This window comes from Sus scrofa, chromosome 6 (assembly GCF_054392235.1).
Source record: "Sus scrofa isolate SSC_HxYL_T2T_F1_AM1 chromosome 6, Sscrofa_HxYL_maternal_Yorkshire_Landrace_v2.0, whole genome shotgun sequence".
Lineage (NCBI taxonomy): Eukaryota > Metazoa > Chordata > Mammalia > Artiodactyla > Suidae > Sus > Sus scrofa.
The window spans coordinates 51,776,216-51,795,073 of record NC_139388.1 but is presented as its reverse complement, the minus strand read 5'-3'; the positions used below and the strand labels follow the sequence as shown (position 1 = coordinate 51,795,073).

At 50.3% G+C, this 18,858-nt stretch overlaps 1 protein-coding gene across 1 annotated transcript; it reads left to right on the top strand.

Annotated features, from left to right (window-relative positions):
- The first annotated feature begins 1,594 nt into the window (after positions 1–1,594).
- On the top strand, positions 1,595–7,396 carry LOC100518491 (F-box only protein 27-like). The gene is made up of 6 exons (XM_084965740.1): positions 1,595–1,722; positions 1,993–2,364; positions 2,497–2,614; positions 2,693–2,788; positions 5,023–5,158; positions 5,857–7,396. Exons 1-6 carry the CDS (start codon positions 1,707–1,709, stop codon positions 5,998–6,000), a joined length of 882 nt encoding a protein of 293 aa, XP_084821866.1. The 5' UTR covers positions 1,595–1,706; the 3' UTR covers positions 6,001–7,396.
- The last annotated feature ends 11,462 nt before the right edge of the window (positions 7,397–18,858 follow it).

The window sequence follows — 18,858 nt, the reverse complement described above, 5'->3', positions numbered from 1 at the left end:
CACTTATTCAATAATAAAACTTTTTTGGAGTTCCCAAGAGGCCCCTGGGAGCTTTGTAATCCCCTCTCCTGGGAGACTTTACTCTCTAATTCCTTTCAGGGCTCAGGGGAACAGAATCTGCTTAGTATCTGTGAGGATGAGGGTTTGATCCCTGGCCTTGCTCAGTAGGTTAAGGGTCCAGCGTTGCTGTGAGCTGTGGTATAGGCCACAGATGCAACTCAGATCCTGCGTTGCTGTGGCTGAGTCGTAGGCCGGCAACTGTAGCTCGGACTGGACCCCTCACCTGGGAACCTCCATATGCCGTGGGCGCGGCCCTAAAAAAAGGGCCAAAGGAAAAACCCCTTTTATTCTTTTCCACATTTGTCGAGAGGGTTTTGGGGAGTTGGCAGGAGATTTTTCTTTTGATTTATTTATTTTATTTTTTTGTCTTTTTAGGGCCACGCCTGCGGCATATGGAAGTTCCCAGGTGAGGGGTCAGGTTGCAGATTTTTTTTAATGATTCCCCCAGCAGGATCTAATTTACTTCTTCTGTCTTCTGTTCACCATGTCTCTCTCCCTTAGAGAGTAAGGTCCATGTGGGTAAGAGTCCCTGCTGGTTCCACTTGCTATTTACCATCGTATGTGGAGGGCACGTTTCATTGTTATTGGCTAGAGTTGGGATAGAGGCTGAAAGCAAGGATTCTCGAGCCAGCCTGGCTAGGCTCAAACTCCAGGTCTGTCCCCTACTAGCCAGGTGAGCTTGGACAGGACACTTGGCCTCGGTATTCTCACCTGCGTTGTGGGGACATAGCAATACCTACCTTCGGGGGGCTGCTGTCCTGCCTGGCAGTGAAAGGCTCCATGAAGGCTGGCTCAGGCCAGCATTGGTTAGAGCACCATTTAGAGAGTCAAATAGAAATGCACTTGGCAGAGTGCCCATTGTGGCTCAGCGGTTAACGAATCCAACTAGGAACCATGAGGTGGCGGGTTCGATCCCTGGCCTCGCTCAGTGGATTAAGGATCCGGCCTTGCCTTGAGCTGTGGTGTAGGTCGCAAACACAGATCCTGCGTTGCTGTGGCGTAGGCCGACAGCTGTAGTTCTGATTGGCTCCCTAACCTGGTAACCTCCATACCGCCCTAGAAAGCAAAAAAAAAAAAAAAAAAAAAAAAAAAAAAAAAGAAATGCATTTGGCTCCTGGTGCCTGTGTTCTCCTATGAAATGATCTCCAGGAGAGTGATGGCTGCGGCCCTTCAAGGTGATGAGAACCGTTACAGGAGCTAAGGGATGGGAGGCCTTCCGCATTACCAGCAGCAGTTCCGCACCAAGTCCTTATAGCTTGGCTACCGACACTCCACTCCGAGGGGTCACTGGTGAGGAGGATGAATGACAGACTCTGGATCCCCCGGACCCCGCCTGCTGTGCAGATTCTGTTTGGTAGTTACCCCACGGGTCAGAATAAAGCCCAAAGGCGCAGGAATCTAAGAGAACGGGGGCCGGGGGGGGGGGGGGAGGGAGAGGCGGGGCTGGGAGGGGCAAGGCTGAGGGAGGGGGGGGCGGTGACGTGAGAAGGGAGGGGCCGGAAGAGAAGGTAGACTCAGAAACAGGGTGGGGCGGGGGCGGGGGAATGGTGTAGGGTATTAAGAAGGGAGGGGTACCGCCTATATAAAGGACAGACTTGAAGATGGGGTCTTTTGAAGACAGGTGAAGGTCGGCCCGCAAGGAGCATATGGCTGAGATGCAGGGTAGGACTCTGGGTCCGCGTGGCTGTGGGGGCGATGGTGCCTCTTGGGGAGAAGGGATCCGCTGGGAGGTTGGGAGGCTAGGAGGCTGGGATACTTGGGAGGCTGGGAGGCTGGCAAGTGCGAGTCTGCAGACCTGAGGACAGGACTGGGTACGGAGGTGACTGGGAGGAGCATTGGGATTTGGGGGCTGATGGTCTTAGGGTGAGGATGGCAGGGGCGGGCTCTTGGTGGCTGCAGGTCCCTGACGTCATGACACTCCCTCTCCTGCAGTGGCATCCGAGCCCCGTGAGCAGACCAGATGTGCCTTGGCCTTCGAGGCCTGCTTCGCCGCCGCTGAGGAGCCGAAACCCCAGGACACCCTGGACTTGAGCCAACTGCCACCAGAGCTGCTCATGATGCTGCTGAGCCACGTGCCCCCACGCGTGCTGCTCGGGCGCTGCCGCCAGGTGTGCCGGTGCTGGGACGCCCTGGTGGACTGCCCCACCCTGTGGCTGATCATCCTGGCCCGGGACCACCGTGCCCTGTGGCCCGTCCTCCAAACCTGCCTGCCGCCCGCCTCGGACGCCAGGCCCTCCATTCTGAGCCGCTTCTGCGAGCGCAGACCCATAGGGCAGAACCTCATCCAGAACCTTAAGGGCAAAGGTAAGGAGCCCAGGAAAGGGCTCCTCAGGGAGACCCTGGGAGCAGCCCGAGGGGCGGGAGAGCCCAGAGATCCGTGGTCCTGGGAGAGTTGATGGGCAAAGATGTTGGAAACAAACGTTTTTTGTTTAACAGAAGCCTTCTTGGATTGGTTTGTGTTGAGGGAAGAAGCAGCGCTGGTGCTGGAGGAAAACTGGAGGGTAACCCTCAACCGTAGTGTCCATTGGCAAGACTGCTTCCTGTCTGCCTACAGGTGAGTACCCTGTCGCCAAGGGCAAGGGCCGGGGTGAGCGCTGGCTGGTTCTCATGGACCTTCCTCCCTCTTTCCTAGGTGGCATCACAAGAAGAAAGTGGTGGACCTGGAGGAGGAAGGTCTGTGGCCAGAGCTCCTGGATAGCGGCAAGTTGGAGATTTGTGTCTCTGACTGGTGAGTGTAATGAGAAAATCGGCCCTTTTTGCTAAGGGCTGACCCTTTGCATGGTGACTTCACTGAGGCCCCCTAACAAGCCCCTAGGGTAGAGCGGGTGGGAAGTGACTGGACCCCCATCATAGCTCTGGTACTCAGCAGAGCACACCCCTCAGACCCCCTCGCCTCACTCCCACAGGGGCCTACCTGGATCAGAAGATGCCGGGTTGGTGCCAACCCAGAGCCCTTGGGCCCAACCCAGTCTTGCGAGTGAGGGGCCAGAGGGAGCTGCTCTGGAGCCACCCCTCCCAGGTTCCCATCCTGGCTTCCCAGCTTTGTGTCCTTGGGCACATCAGAGGGTGTCTCTGTTTCCCTGTCTTTTATAAGTCAGGGTTCAAGGCCAAGCACGCAGCCAGTGCTTTGAAGTGTGAGCTGTCTGAGTATCCTTCGCGATCCTTGCTCCTGGGGGAAGAAAGTGTCTTTTGCCACCTCAACCTGAGAAGTTGAGAAAGGGGAGGTGACATCCCCTGGAGGCACAGCTGGGGCTTGGCAGGACCTGGCCCAAGGCTCCTACTTGTGTGACTCCCTAGCTTATGCTCCGCAGTGATGGTCCTGAAACTGGGGTCCCTGAGGCCCTTCCAAGGGAAACGGGACCCAGATGAAGTTAAAGGGAGGCACATTCCGAATCCTCTGCTTATTTATGCTCCCTGTTCTCCAAGGGATCAGCGGGAGATCACATCTATGGTGGGAGCAGCCTTGGTTACACTTGCCAATTCCCATCTCACAGTCCTTCAGTTTCACAGCAAAAGAAAGCCCTTCACTGTGTCTATGGTCTCCAGCGTGTCAGAAGGACCAGAGAGACAAGCACAGTGGCAAAGCAGCCATTCGAAATTTTGGCCTGATCAAAAACCAAACAAAAAGCAACGTCCTGTTTTTTTGTGGTGCAGTGGGGTTAAGGATCTGGCATTGCCACCGCTGTGGTGTAGGTTGAACTTCCAGCTCTGACTTAATCCCTGCCCGGGGATCTTCCATATGTTGTGAGTGGGACGGATAAAGGCGGGAAAAAGTTTCAAGGCACCATAAACATCCCCCCCGCCTCTGAAAACCTCCTCTGAAAACCTCCTCGGTAGGAGATGTACTTACAACCTCTATTTGTAACCTAATCATGTATCAAATTATGGTAGTGTATCTGTTTTGAGCAATGCTGTAATGATTGTGATAATCAGTGACTCCTAAATTTTGCCATACATCACCCAGACATATTTAAAACTCCCTGATTCATACTCCCGACGTGTCTGAGAAGAGAGAACCAGGTGTTAAATCTGAGAAATTCAGAGCCAACTACAAGTTACAGGGCATTATCCCAACACTACCTTCCGATGGCCAGTTAGGGGATTCCTGTGATTCCTAAGCACATCCTCAGGCTCAGAAACTCACTAGAAAGACTGAGCCACTGAAAACTATTATATGGGGGAAAGACAGATTAAAATTAGCCAGGGGGAAGGTCACAGGGCAGCCTCCAGGGCGTATCATCGAATGCCTGAATTCCATGGCCCTCTCCCAGTGGAGTCAGGGCACTGACACCTGGCATCCCTGGGTGACAGTGTGATGGACTGTTGCCAACCTGGGCTCTCCTGAGTTCTTATTGGGGCTTTATCATGTGTTTCGTCTCAGCCTCTAGGACAGCTGATGTTAGTGCAGCCGAAGTCAAACTTTATTGGCCTTCCCGGAGCCGCTGGCCTCTATTACGAGGCCTGATGGACACTGGATGTTCCTTTTTTTTTTTTTCAGTCTTTTGTCTTTTCAGGGCCGCACCTGCAGCATATGGAAGTTCCCAGGCTAGGGGTCCAATCAGAGCTGTAGCAGCCGGTGTACACCACAGCCACGCCAGATCTGAGCCGCGTCTGTATCTTAAAACCTGAACATTGTATGCAATGGAAATGACACCTTTGCCCCCATAGACACAGAATGGGACATAATACGGGAGGAGGTACCTGGGAGAGCCCTGCTCTAGGTCATTGTGTGTGACGTGAATTGCACACAGACCAGCAGGGAACCTTGTTTAGTGCAGGTGGATCTGCTGGGTATGCGGTGGGGCCAGGCTCCCAAGGGACACTGACGGTGCTTGTCCTGGGGACCGCAGCACCATTCTGCATTTGTGCACACGACGAGGCCATTTAGGGGGAGCGGGCAGCCCCCAAAGAGATGGGGATGGGATGACAAGTCCAGCCTTCAATGTCTCCTTTCTCCCACAGGTGGACAGACAAGCAATGCACTGACTGTTTATATTGCCTGACTGTCCAGCTTCTAGATGCCAACCAGGGTGTCCTGCATCAGTTCGCTCCTTTGCCTTTTCCCAGAGAGCAACGCAAATACCGTGTCTTCTTTAAGGTGAGTCTCTGGCAGGGGTGTGGGGAGTGGACAGTGGGATCGGGGGTGATATATGGCTGCATAACAAATTGTCCCCAACTTTCATGGCTTGGTGTCAACAGCAGTGATTTTATCACCTCTCTGGGTTGCTGTGAATAGAGAGCTGCCCGGACCTTCGGGCTCCCGTGTCTCATGTAGTTCCATTCAGGCCCTGGCTGGAGCTGAAGCGCAGGGTCAGGTGTGAGTGTGTATACGTCAGGTGCAGCTGGCCAAGCAGCTCCTGATTTAGTGTCAGAGCTTGGCTGTGGCATCTCTGCTTGGTCTAGTGTGGGTTTCCCCACAGCATGGCAGCTTCAGGGCGCTCAGGCTGCTTCCTGGTGGCTCAGGGCTCCACCACCGTGAGGGTTCCGGAGAAGCCAGCAGAGGCTGCATGGCTTTCCTGACCCGGCCTTCCTTGGGTGTTTCTGGCAACCATCACTCAGCATCACTCCCACCAGCCACACTCTTGGTAACGAGGAAACCTGCCCAGATGCCGGGGATGGGAATTAGACTCCGTGCCCAGATGAGGAGTGGCCTGGCTCTAGAAGTACGTGTGGAACTGGGGACATTGTTTGCAGCAGCCATTTATGGGAAAGACTCTCCTTCCAGAAGGCCCCTACCTCAGCTTTTAACGGGAAAGGCCACAGCCCGATGGGACTCACCCCTTTCTCTGCCTACAGGTCAGTCATGTGTTCTCCAACCTCAAGAAGGGCGTCCGCTTCGTGTCTCTTGAACACTGGATCCGGGACATGAGGTTCTTGTCTGAGCAATACGGAGTCTATCTGTGCAACTCCAGTGTGATCGTGCGGGTCCGTCCATCCTAGTCAAGGTGTGTCCTTGCAAAACAGCCTTGCTGTGCATCTGGGAGCCGGTCCATCGCATTGATCGAGGACTGGTAGTTCCCTGGCATCTTGGGATCTCCTGGGTCCAGTGGAAGGGACCACGAGGCCCTGTCTTCAGATTCTGGAAGCTTCTAGAAGAAAGTTTCTCCATCAGATTGACCTGCTTCTGTCGCTCTAAGGCAGCCATCGTTCTGCTGAGCGGAGAGCCGTGGGCGAGCACAGGGAAATGCCCTCGTCTCTTCTGGTTTCTGCTTCGGAGGCTCTATCGATCCCTTCCAGGAAGTCCCTCTCCTCAGGTCTGAACTAGAACCTCCTCCCTGTGGCTGAGCAGACTCCAGCCCACATTGGATGGTGAACTTAACCTCCCAAGGTTTCAAGACTGGGACCAGGACTCGCAGCTAAAAGTCGAGTCGCTCAAAACACATTTGGAGACAGAGGGTTCTGCCCACCCGGTGAGAAACGAAATGTCCCCTGAACCCAGCCCTACCTGAACGGTATAGTATGTAAAAATTGTTATTTTAAAATTCTTTTGAAACACAGAGAATAAAGCAGGAGTATGACCTGCCAATCATAGGTGATACATTTTTGCCAAAAAGTATCTCAGGTCTTTTTAATAGAAATACAATGTTCCTGCTCTGATGACTACTTGGTTCTGGGTAAGGAGTTGTCCCAGTTGAGGGACAACTGTCCGGGAGAAAACACCAATGGCAGGTGTTCTCCAGTAGGAAGAATGGGAGGCTTAGAACCCTATTCCTGGAGTTCCCGCTGTGGCCCAGCGATTAACGAATCTGACAAGGAACCATGAGGTTGTGGGTTTGATCCCTGGCCTCGCTCAGTGGGTTAAAGGTCTGGTGTGGCTGTGGCTGTGGCTCAGGCGAGCAGCTGTAGCTCTGATTAGACCGACAGCAGGCAGCTATAGGTTTGATTCGACCCCGAGCCTGGGAACCTCCATATGCCCCACGACCTTAAAAAAAAAAAAAAAAAAAAAAAAGCCTGTTTGTGACCTATCAAACATACCTTGTACATCTGCTTAAATATTAAAGAAAATGATGCATTGACCAGAAGACTATCCACATTAAAAATAAAGATGAAATGCCTCCCTTCTTGACACCAGTGCTGGGTACTTCTTCCCAGGGGCCAAGGCCATGCTCACTGTATACATGCTCACATTTTCTATTTTTTCCCCCTTTTTTTTTTTTTTTGAAATCTTGAAAAGAATGAGTCCCTGATTTGCTTGCTATTCTTCGTTTTAACAAGTTACAAAACGGTGTTGAAAACCATGCTTCTCTGGAACAGCTCCTCAGAGTTATCGGAGAGGCCAGATCCTGAGCTATAGTCCTCAGTTTGGCTCAAATAAAATTCTTTTCTATGCCTATTGTAGTTTATTGATTGTTGTTGTTTTGTTTTTTGGCTTTTTAGGGCCACACCAGAGACATATGGAGGTTCCCAGGCCAGGGGTCGAATCGGAGCTGTAGCCCCTGGCTTACGCCACAGCCACAGCAATGTGGGATCTGAGCCTCATCTGCAGTCCACACCACAGCTCACAGTAGTGCGGTATCTTTAACCTGTTAAGCAAGGCCAGGGATTGAACCCACACCCTCATGGTTCCTAGTCGGATTCGTTAACCACTGAGCTATGACGGGAACTCCTGGAGACAGAGTTTTGAGTGAAGAACAGATTTTATTGCTTGCCAGGCAGAGGAGGCCACGGCAGGCCAACGCCCTCAAAACTGTGTCTGTCCCTTTGATAGGGATGGAGTAGGATAGTTACACAGGCAGTTGTAGAAGTCCCAATAAGGGGGCGGGGGGGGGGGGTCCCTTCGTGCCTCAGTGGTTGACAAATCTGACTAGGAACCATGACGTTGCAGGTTCGATCCCTGGCCTTGCTCAGTGGGTTAAGGATCTGGTGTTGCCATGAGCTGTGGTGTGGGTCGCAGACATGGCTCGGATCCCACGTTGCAGTGGCTCTGGCGTAGGCTGGCAGCTACAGCTCCGATGAGACCCCTAGCCTGGGAATCTCCATGTGCCGTGGGTGCAGCCCCAGAAAAGGCAAAAAGACAAAAGTCCCAATAAGGGACCGTGGAGAGGGAAACCTAGGGAACTGCGGAGACCACTGTAAGTTAATACTTGCTCAAGAAAGCCGTCAGAAGGAGGCAGGTTTGCTTGACTAAGGGAAGCACGAGATATGCCTAAGGTCATTGGCTGGGGGGTAGGATGAGGCCTGCATTCAGATTCAGACCAAGGGCAGGAGTTTAAGGACCTCCCTTCTGCTCATTTGAATAAGCACCTGACAGTCCGAGTTTGACCTTTTAGGGTCAAATACTCTTACCAGAAACGAAGGAGGAGGGGGAAGAAGCAGTCTTTTCCCACCCACACTCCCCTTGGATGATAAACATGTAGCCCACCTGTTCCTGGGGGCAGAGCCTTCTTGCCTGCCTGTGGGTTGTCTTTCACAAGCGTCCTATCTTAATAGACCCACTTCTCGCCGAATTCTTTCTGTGCAGAGCCATGAAGAACCTGACCTCAGTAAGTTCAGGCACCCGGTAAGTGATCCTAATTTAAAAACCGCGGGTTCCAGTCCCAGCACATGGGTTCCAGTCCCGGTCTGGGTTCCAGCTAGGGTTCAGGCCATTAGTGCTGTCCATTTCATCCTGCGAGGGGATAGCAAGGGGTTTTACAGGTTTCGCTCGAAAAGGCAGGGCTGTTGATAAGAATTAGGGTGCCTGGAGCCTTCTTCTCCCTCCCTAGAGCATTTCCAAGTCATCAAGTTCAGGTCCAGTGACAGTTTCTTGCCATCTCTGGGGTTTTCACACCTTGACCTTCTCTCTGCAGTGAAGACTGCTCACAAAAGGGGGATTAGAGTGTTTCAAGGGAAAACACTAGGAGTGAAATGTAACACTAACTGGAAAGAAGTAATTGTTAGTAAAAGAAAGCAGTTAAGGAGGAAATGGTTTGTGAAAAGCCAGCTAGAGCATCGGTGGCCCAGGCAGCGCCTAACATCACGGGAGGCTGTTTTAACTAGTTTTAGCTGTACCTAATTAACTCTTGAGTCAGCCCTTTGGAACAGGGGAGACCTAGGAGGCTGAAGGAAAAGCCTTTTTATTTATTTTATTTATTTATTTTTTTATTCATTCATTTTTTTTTTTTGTCTTTTTGCCATTTCTTGGGCCACTCCCGCGGCATATGGAGGTTCCCAGGCTAGGGGTCTCATTGGAGCTCCAGCTGCCGGCCTACGCCAGAGCCACAGCAACTCAGGATCCAAGCTGTGTTTGTAATCTACACCACAGCTCACGGCAACGCCGGATCGTTAACCCACTGAGCAAGGACAGGGATCAACCTGCAACGTCATGGTTCCTAGTCGGATTCGTTAACCACTGCGCCACTAAGGGAACTCCCAGGAAAAGCCTTTTAATTCAAAACACAAGGACACAGAGGCTCATGCATGGTGTCATTATCCTAGGACTTGAAGAGAAAAGAGGGTGACAGTACATTTCCTGGACGAAGAAGATAGAGGCGAGAAGTTGCCATCGTGGCTCAGCGGTTACGAATCCAACTAGTATCCATGAGGATGCGGGTTTGATCCCTGGCCTCGCTCAGTGGGTTAAGGATTGGGCATTGCCGGGAGCTGTGGGGTAGGTCGCAGAGGCAGCTCGGATCCCGTGATGCTGTGGCTCTGATGTAGGCCGTCAACTGTGGCTCCAATTAGACCCTTAGCCTGGGAACTTCCACATGCCGCAGGTGTGGCCCTAAAAAAAGCAAAGAAAACTTTTAAAATTCTAACCCTAAGGGGGAAAGTGCTCCAAGGGGAAAACTTGGAGCTAGAACTCTCATCATATCCTTGAAATGCAAACACAGCCTACATTGCCTGAGGGACTATAGCCTGGGGTTAATTAGTAGAACCTAAAACTGAAGAAAAAAAAAGATAAAGGAGTTTCTGCCGTGGCATGATGGGGTCCGCTGTCTCTGGAGCCCTGGGATGCACCCAGCACCGTGGGTTAAGAATCCGGCATTGCTGCAGGTGCTGCATGGTTCAAGACTGCAACTCAGACCTCTGGCCTGGGAATTCCATACGCTGCAGGGTGGCCAGAAAGAAAAAAAAAGGGGGGAAGAAAGAGGATAGAAGAGAATAGCTTTTCAAACTCAAGCAGGAAACTCATGCGATCTCTCTGTGTCTATCTGGTATCTGTACATCTGTGTGTGTGTTATGAATATGTTTCTACCTCCAGCTAGTATTATCAAAGTACATTTGTAAAAGAGATCTATTTTACACTTAAAAAGTAATTCTTGAGAGTTACAATCCGACTAGCATCCATGAGGATTCGGTTTCAATCCCTGGCCTCACTAAGTGGGTTAAGGATCTGTCCTCACCATGAGCTGTAGTGTAGCTCACAGACACAACCTGGATCCCACGTTGCTATGGCTGTGGCGTAGGCCGCCAGCTGCAGCTCCAGGTCAAACCCTAGCCTGAGAACTTCCATGTGCTGCAGGTGCAGCCCAAAAAAAGCCAAAAAAAAAAAAAAAAGTAGTTCTTACAAACAAAATATTTCTAGGAGTTCACATTGTGGCACCGCAGAAACAAATCCAACTAGGAACTATGAGGTTGCGGGTTGGATCCCTGGCCTGGCTCAGTAGGTTAAGGATCTGGCATTGCCGTGAGCTGTGGTGTAGGTCACAGACTCGGCTCAGATCTGGTGTTGCTGTGGCTCTGGCATAGGCCGGTGGCTACGGCTCCGATTCGACCCCTAGCCTGGGAAGCTCCATATGCCACAGGTGTGGCCCTAAAAAGACTAAAGAAAAAGAAAATCGGGGAGAGCCAACCTGGAGCTCATGATCGTGTCTATTTTTATAGCCCAGGGAGAGAGGCGAGGTCTTATACTTGCTGACCTGCTGATTGGTTGGGAATAGAGGGGTCTTATGAGGTGCTTGCTGGTTGGTTGGCGGTGTGTAATGCCCTATGGGGCGTGATGCGGAGTGGGCCCCATAACTTGCGTCGTAGTAGAGGGTAGGAAGGTGTACAAGGTGGGGGAGGGGCGCTACAATGAGAAGGGTGGGACGATGATAAGGGTCTGGTAATTCTTGGCTTGGCCAGAGGCTTTGCCCTCCGTCTCCCAGAGGCGGGCTTGAAGTTCCAGGACGCAGACATGTCTTCGAAATCATCAATATTAAATGAAATACCTTTATTTGGTACCGTGAAATGAAGATTGGCACTTGCCACCTGCCTTTGCACGGATTGAATCATGAGCCACTGCAGCTGCTCAACACCCACGAAAGGAGCTCAGGAGGGAGCTCAGGAAAACTGGAAGAACAGTTCTCACAGTTCTTCAGACGGTTAGGTGTTTTCGAGGAGAAGATTTTATGAGCCCAATTCTTGCATCTCCTCATACCTAGAAATGTGATGACACCTGCTCCTCGTGACTGGCAGTCACTTTCACGAGACCAGCAACAACCTCCTGCAAAATGTGTCATTTTTATTAATTTTATTTTGCTTTTTAGGGCTGCAGGTGGGGCATATGGAGGTTCCCAGGCGAGGGGTTGAATCAGAGTTACAGCTACAGCTGCCGGCCTCCACCACAGACACAGCAATGTGGGATCCGAGCTGTGTCTGTGACCTACACCACAACTCATGGCAATGCCAGATCATTAACCCACTGAGCGAGGCCAGGGCTCGAACCCACGTCCTCATGGATTCTAGTCTCGTTTGTTCCCGCTGCAGCACAATGGGAACTTCCTGCAAAATGTGTTCTTGACTGCATGTACCTCCCCCTTCACCAGTCACATGGATACTGACCTGTGCACCTGCTTCTTCAGAGCCGCTTCTCAGAGCTGGCCGAGGTGCTGCCCCCACACTATAGTTGTTGTGCTGCCAAAACTCTGTGCTGAAGAGAAACACGGAGACAGTTTGGGGTTAAGGAAGGAAAAACAGCTTTTATTGCTTTGCCAGGCAAAGGAGGCCACAGCAACCTAATGCCTTAAAGACCCTGTCCTCCCTTGGGGAAGAATTACAGGGAGTTTTATAGTATAGAGGAGAAAAACAGGGTTCCAGATAAGAATCAGAGTTGGCAAAAATGCGTTCATCTTTCTTGGGGGGCTCCATAGTCACCGAAGTTGGGATCATGAGATCTCAGCGTAAGCCTGGTGGTCTTCTGCATTATCGTATCTCAATTTCTCCTAAAATAGAAATATTTGCAAAAAGGGCATATTGATCAGAGATTAGAGCAATCCAGGAAAGTCTCCAAAAAAACGTCATGTGCTTATAATCTGACCCGCAGGTGGCTGTGCTCAGGATGCCTAATCTATATATAGCTCACAGGTGATTATGCTTAGGGTGCAGTTAAGCCAGGGGAACACAAGGGGGCCCTTCCGCTATTCAATGGCAAACTGCTCATTTCTTTTCTTTCTTTTTTTTTTTTTTTTTTTTTTTTTTTGTCTTTTTTAGGGCCGCACTAGCAGCATATGGAGTTTCCCAGGCTGGGGGTCTAATCGGAGCTACAGCTGCCAGCCTACACCACAGCCACATCAAATCCAGGCCGCGGTCAGTGACCTACAGCACAGCTCACAGCAACACCAGATCCTTAACCCCACTGAGCAGGGCCAGGGATCAAACCCACAACCTCATGGTTCCTAGTCGGCTCCGTTTCTGCTGTGCCATGACGGGAACTCCTTAAACTAGTCATTTCTAAAAGAAACACAAGGAGGGGAGTTCCCTTGGGTTGTGCACCTGCTGAGCATCCATGAGGACACAGATGAGATCCCTGGCCCCGCTCAGTGGCTGGGGGATCCGACATTGCCCTGAGCTGTGGTGTACGATGGCAGCTGCAGCTCCAATTTGACCCCTAGCCTGGGAACTTCCATATGCCCACCCCCACAAAGAAAGAAAGAAGTAAGGAAATAAATAAAATAGCCTTTTCTTTTAGAGTAGTTTTAGGTTGACAGTAACACTGAGTGGAAAACACAGATCCAGTATACCCCCTCCGTACACACAGGCACAGCCTCTCTCACTATCAACACCCCTCACGAGACAGGGACACCTGCTTCAGCCCACAACTCTGCGTCGATGCATCGTTATGACCCAGAGTCCACAGTTTACTTTAGGGTTCATTCCCAGTGTCATACATTGTATGGATTTGGACAAATGCATAATGGCCTGGATCCACCCTTACGGTATCATACGGGATACTTTGAGTGCCCTAAAAATCTCCAATGACTCTTTTGTACCCATTAAACCGTAACTCCTCATTCCCCCTCCCCTCAGCCCCTGGTAACCTCTATTCTACCTTCTGTCTCTAGAAAGTTGCCTCTTCCGGGCACCACATGTGAGTGAAAATCTTACAACATTTGTCCTTTTGTGTCTGATCTAATCCATTTATCTTAACTGCTCCATGGCAGACGTAGCACCTGTCTCCTTGTTGAGGTCATCTTTGTCATCCTTTCATGAAGTCGCATAATTTATCCCCACATGAACCGGAACACCTTTATTTGACTGTTCGGGATACACTTTACTTTTTTGGTGTGTGTGTGGTGTAGGAGGATGGGATTCTTTAAAGCATTGCATTTTCTTTTTTTGGTCTTTCTAGGGCTGCACCTGTGGCATAGGGGTTGAATCGGAGCTGCAGCTGCCAGCCTACACCACAGCCACAGCCACAGCAGATTCGAGTAGCGTCTTCCACCTACACCACAGCTCACGGCAATGCTAGATCCTTAACCCACTGAACCAGGGATCAAACCTGCAACCTCGTGGTTCCTAGTTGGATTCATTTCTGCTGCGCCAGGATGGGAACTCCTTTCTTTTTTATTTTATTTATGGCCATACCCATGGCACATGGAAGTTCCTGGGCCAGGGGTTGAACCCTAGCGGAAGCTGCAACATATGTTTCACCTGTGGTAACACCAGATCCTTTAACACCTGTGGTAATACCAGATCCTTTAACCCACTGTGCCAGGCTGGGGATCAAACCCATGCCTCCACAAGGACCCCAGCCAATGCAGTCAGATTCTTAACCTACTGCACCATGGCAGAAACGCTCAGAATTATGTTTTCTAATTGGTTACTGCTGTTATTATAGAGGTGCTATTGATATTTTTGTATGTTAATCTTTAATCCCATAGATGGCTGAAATTTCATTTCATTCTCTACAGGGAATTTTTCTAATTATCTTGAATATTTTTAAGGTTTCCAGTGGGCTTCTTATATCATGCTGATGTTCCCTTTTATCTCTAGTTGGCCACAAAAGTTTTGTTATAAATGAGTGTTGAACTCCACCCAATGCCATTTCTCCTTTAATTAGATAGTATCTCCTTTAATTAGATAATATTTTAATATAGATAATTAAAATAATCTTTTTTTAATAAGATTTAAAAAATTTAAGTCCCTGGTGGCACAGTGGGTTAAGGAGCTGGCATTGTCACTGCTGTGGCTCAGGTTGCTGCTGTGGTATGTGTTCCATCCCTAGCCTTGGAACTTTCGCATGCCATGGGTGCAACCAAAAAAATTAATTTTTTAAAAAAGTTGTTTCTTTTCTTTCTTTTTTTTTTTTTTTTTTTTGTCTTTTTAGGGCTGCGCCAACAACATATAAAAGTTCCCATGCTAGGGGTCGAATTGGAGCTGAAGCTGCTGGCCTGTGCCACAGCAGCAATGCCAGATCCAAGCCGCATTTGTGAGCTACACCACAGCTTTGGTCAATGCCGGATTCTTAACCCACTGAGTGAGGCCAGGGCTTGAACCCACATCCTCATGGATACTGGTCGGTTGGTTTCATTACTGCTGAGCCACAGTGGGAACTACTAAAAATTTTTTGATGTGAAATTGTCATAGGCAGGAAAGTGGACTGATCGCGATAATATGCCACCCAGACTCCCTCTTCAGGTTGGAAGCCGTATTTAACCAGCTGCCAGGGGCGTTGGCAGCTGGGCTTAGAGCTGAGCCTCTGCCTGGGCAATGCTTTCCGCTGCAGGGAACCATTTTGCTTGTGTCCCTTTCGGAGGCGCAGCCCACATTCCATGTCTGGTCAATAGGGGGACAAAAGCCTGACTCCGTGTCTCAATTAGGGACAACCCAGAAAGCCATCCCACCCCAGGTTCCCTGCAGGAGGGACTGAAGCTTTTGCTGCAGCCACATCAACTTCTGCCTGTGTCCTTCCTGCCTCTTCTCTTCTTTATAAACCTGGCCCCAGAGGACTCTTCCCAGATACCAGCTACATGTGCTGCAAATCTCTCGCTCAGAGTCTGTTTCCCAGGAAACCCCACATATAAAAAGGTGTGTGTTATGTGTGTTTATTTTTACCTTTATTTTTTGTCTTTTTAGGCCACACCTGCGGCATATGGAGGTTCCCAGGCCGGGGGTCAAATCGGAGCTGCAGCTGCCGGCCTACCCTATGCCAGAGCCACAGCAACATGGGATCTGAGCCTCATCTGCAACCTGCACCACAGCTCGCAGCAACACTGGACCCTTAACCCACTGAGCGAGGCCAGGGATTGACCCTACATCCTCATGGATACTAGGCAGATTCATTTTTGCCGAGCCACGATGGAACTCTTATGTGTGTTTATTTTTAAACAAAAATAAAATAAATACTTACGTATCCACCAATGAAGTTCGGGAATAGAGCATTACCAGGGCCTGAGAAGCCACTGTGGGTCTTTCCCTTTGCAATCTATATGGAGGTCATTGACTTCATGATTTTTGGTGATCATCTCTTGGTGTGTGGGGGGGTGTTTATCTAGTGTTTTGTATCATAGTTCATATGCACATCTTTGTTTTTGAATTATACAACCTGTATCCCGTGACCTGCTTCTTTCATTCAACCTTAATATGAGATTCATCCTTTTTTTGTTTTGTTTTGTTATTTTTTTTTCTTTTTTGCCACACAAGCAGTATGTGGAAGTTTCTGGGCCAGGAGTCAAACCTGCTCTATAGCAACCAGAGCCACAGCAGTGAGAACACAGGAGCCTCAACCTGCTAGGCCATCAGAGACTTTTGGAGAGTCTTCCATTTAAAGGAAAATTGCTATTGCTTGTTAATTTTTTTTTTTTTTTTTTTTTTTTTTTTTTTTGTCTTTTTTGCCTTTTCTAGGGCCGGTCCCGCGGCATATGGAGGTTCCCAGGCTAGGGGTCCAATCGGAGCTGTAGCCACCGGCCTACACCAGAGTCACAGCAACTTGGGATCCGAGCCGTGTCTGCAACCTACACCACAGCTCATGGCAATGCCGGATCCTTAACCCACTGAGCAAGGCCAGGGACCGAACCCACAAGCTCATGGTTCCTAGTCGGATTCATTAACCACTGCGCCAGGACGGGAACTCCTATTGCTTGTTAATTTTGTGAATAAACTGCAATATGTGCATCTGTTCCACCCTTGAGGGACATGTGTGCTGTGTTCATTTAGGGGGACTATTACTCACTGCTGCAGTGACTGTTCTCATACCTGTCTCTGGGGTCATGGACACAAATGTCTCTGGGGCAGGGTTTCTCAACCTCAGCACTACTGACATTTTGGCCTGGATAATCCTGTAAGGGGCTGTCCTGAGAGTTGTAGACCACTCAGCAAAATCCCTGGCCTCTACCCACTAGAGGCCAGTACCCTCCCCTCCCCCCACCAAATTGTGACAATCAAAAGTGTCTCCAGGAGTTTCTGTCATGGCTCAGCTGTAATGAACCTGACTAATAACCATAAGGATGTGGGTTAGATCCCTGACCCTGCTCAGTGGGTGAAGGATCCAGCAACGCTGTGAGCTGTGGTGTAGGCCAGCAGCTGCAGCTCCGATTTGACACCTAGCCCGGGAACTTCCACATGCCACACGTGCGGCCCTAAAAAGCAAAAAAAAAAAAAAAAAAAAAAGTGTCTTGAGCTGCTTCCAAATGTGTGCCCTGCGAGGGCAAAGTGGCCTGGGTTGAGAACCACTGCCCTAACTTCCTCCTCTACATAAGGATGCCAATCACAGTACCTACCTGTTAAATCTTCACTCTGCACCACATCTACCTATAAAACAATACACACCTGCATATTAGGCTGTGTGTTAATATGTGTGATATGCTTAGAACGAGGCCTGGGGAGTTCCCATCGTGGCTCAGTGGTTAACAAATTTGACTAGGGACCATGAGGTGGTGGGTTCGATCCCTGGCCTCGCTCGGTGGGTTAAGGATCCGGCGTTACCGTGAGCTGTGGTGTAAGTCGCCGACGTGGCTCAGATCTGGCTTTGCTCTGGCTGTGGTATTGGCCGGCGGCTACAGCTCTGATTAGACCCCTAGCCTGGGAACCTCCATATGCCGCGGGTGCAGCCCTAGAAAAGGCAAAAAGAAAAAAGAACAAGGCCTGGCACAGAGGGACAGCTGTTAGATTATTGTAATTATTTATTATTATTATCATATGTAACGAGAGGCACACCCTTAGCACTCGGAAGTTGCATAACTCCTCTCAGTCATCCTGAATTAGTTTCCATCTCCGAAACTAGTTTCCATCTTCCTCATGAGCAAGATCTTCTGCTTTCTTTTTTTATTTTATCTTTTGTCTTTTTAGGGCCGCACCCACGGCATATGGAGGTTCCCAAGCTAGGAGTAGAATTGGAGCTACAGCTGCTGGCCTACCCTAGAGCCATAGCAACTCAGGATCCGAGCCGCGTCTGCAACCTACACCCCAGCTCACAGCAACACCAGATCCTTAACCCACTGAGCAAGGCCAGGGATCGAACCTGCAACCTTATGGTTCCTAGTTGGATTCGTTTCCGCTGTACCACGACGGGAACTCCAAGATGTTCTGCGTTCTTGAGCATCCCTGGGGGATCCCAGAGCAAACAGGGGAAGGGGCTGGGCTCTTCACTGACTGCATGGGGTTCTGGAGCAGGGCCCCTGTCAGTCAAACGAGTCCGTTAGTTAGTTAGTGTCTTTTTAGGGCTGCACCCATGGCATATGGAGGTTCCCAGGCTAGGGGTCTAATCAGAGCTACAGCTACCGGCCTACGCCACAGTCACAGCCAAGCCAGATCTGAGCCATGTCTGTGACCTACACCACAGCTCATGGCAACACCGGATCCTTAACCCACTGAGCAGGGCCAGGGATCAAACCCACACCCTCGTGGTTCCTAGTCGGATTCGTTACCACTGAGCCACTAAGGGAACTTCCCCATGCCATTCTTAAAGAGCACAGATGCCACACCAGTGGCATCTTGGAGGATAAACGCCAACATGCTGAGGATGGAGAAACAGCCAGGCTCCTTAAGGATATAACGGAGCTTCTGGAAACCACCCTGGGGCTCAGGGAAGGGGGGATGGGGGCATTCACAGCAAGTCACAGAGCAGGTGCCAGATGCTGATGCAGTGAGGGCTTTTTTCCCCCTGTTTCCACCATGCCCCAGATCTAGGCCGGCCTCTGCAGGAGGTGGGATAAGAGAGGTGCCTGCCCCCAGCTATCTCTCAGCCTATTCACCCCTGCCCCATGCTCACACACCCTTGCTGCCCCACAGTCCCTGTCCCAGCCACTTCCCCATGATGGCTCAGCCTTGAACTCTTCCCCAGTAGCACAGGCATCCCTGGAGGGATGCTTGGGAGTCTCAGGTGCAACCTCCCACTTCCTCATAGTCTCCCCAGCCATCACTATCTCCCCCTCCAGTCACCTGAGCCATCCCTAACTGTCCCCAGGTCAGCCCCGCCCAGGGTCCCTGGTTTCCCCAGGGCAGCCAAGGTTTGAGGAGGTGGAACCCAGAACAGTGATTTTCAAATTTCAGGCCCTAACTCCGACCAGTCATGTTAGCACCTTTTTAAAAAATGAAATACACACACACACAAAAGAAATACAATAAAAAATTGATTTATCAAAGTGTATTGCACAAAAGAAGGGTAAATATTGCTGT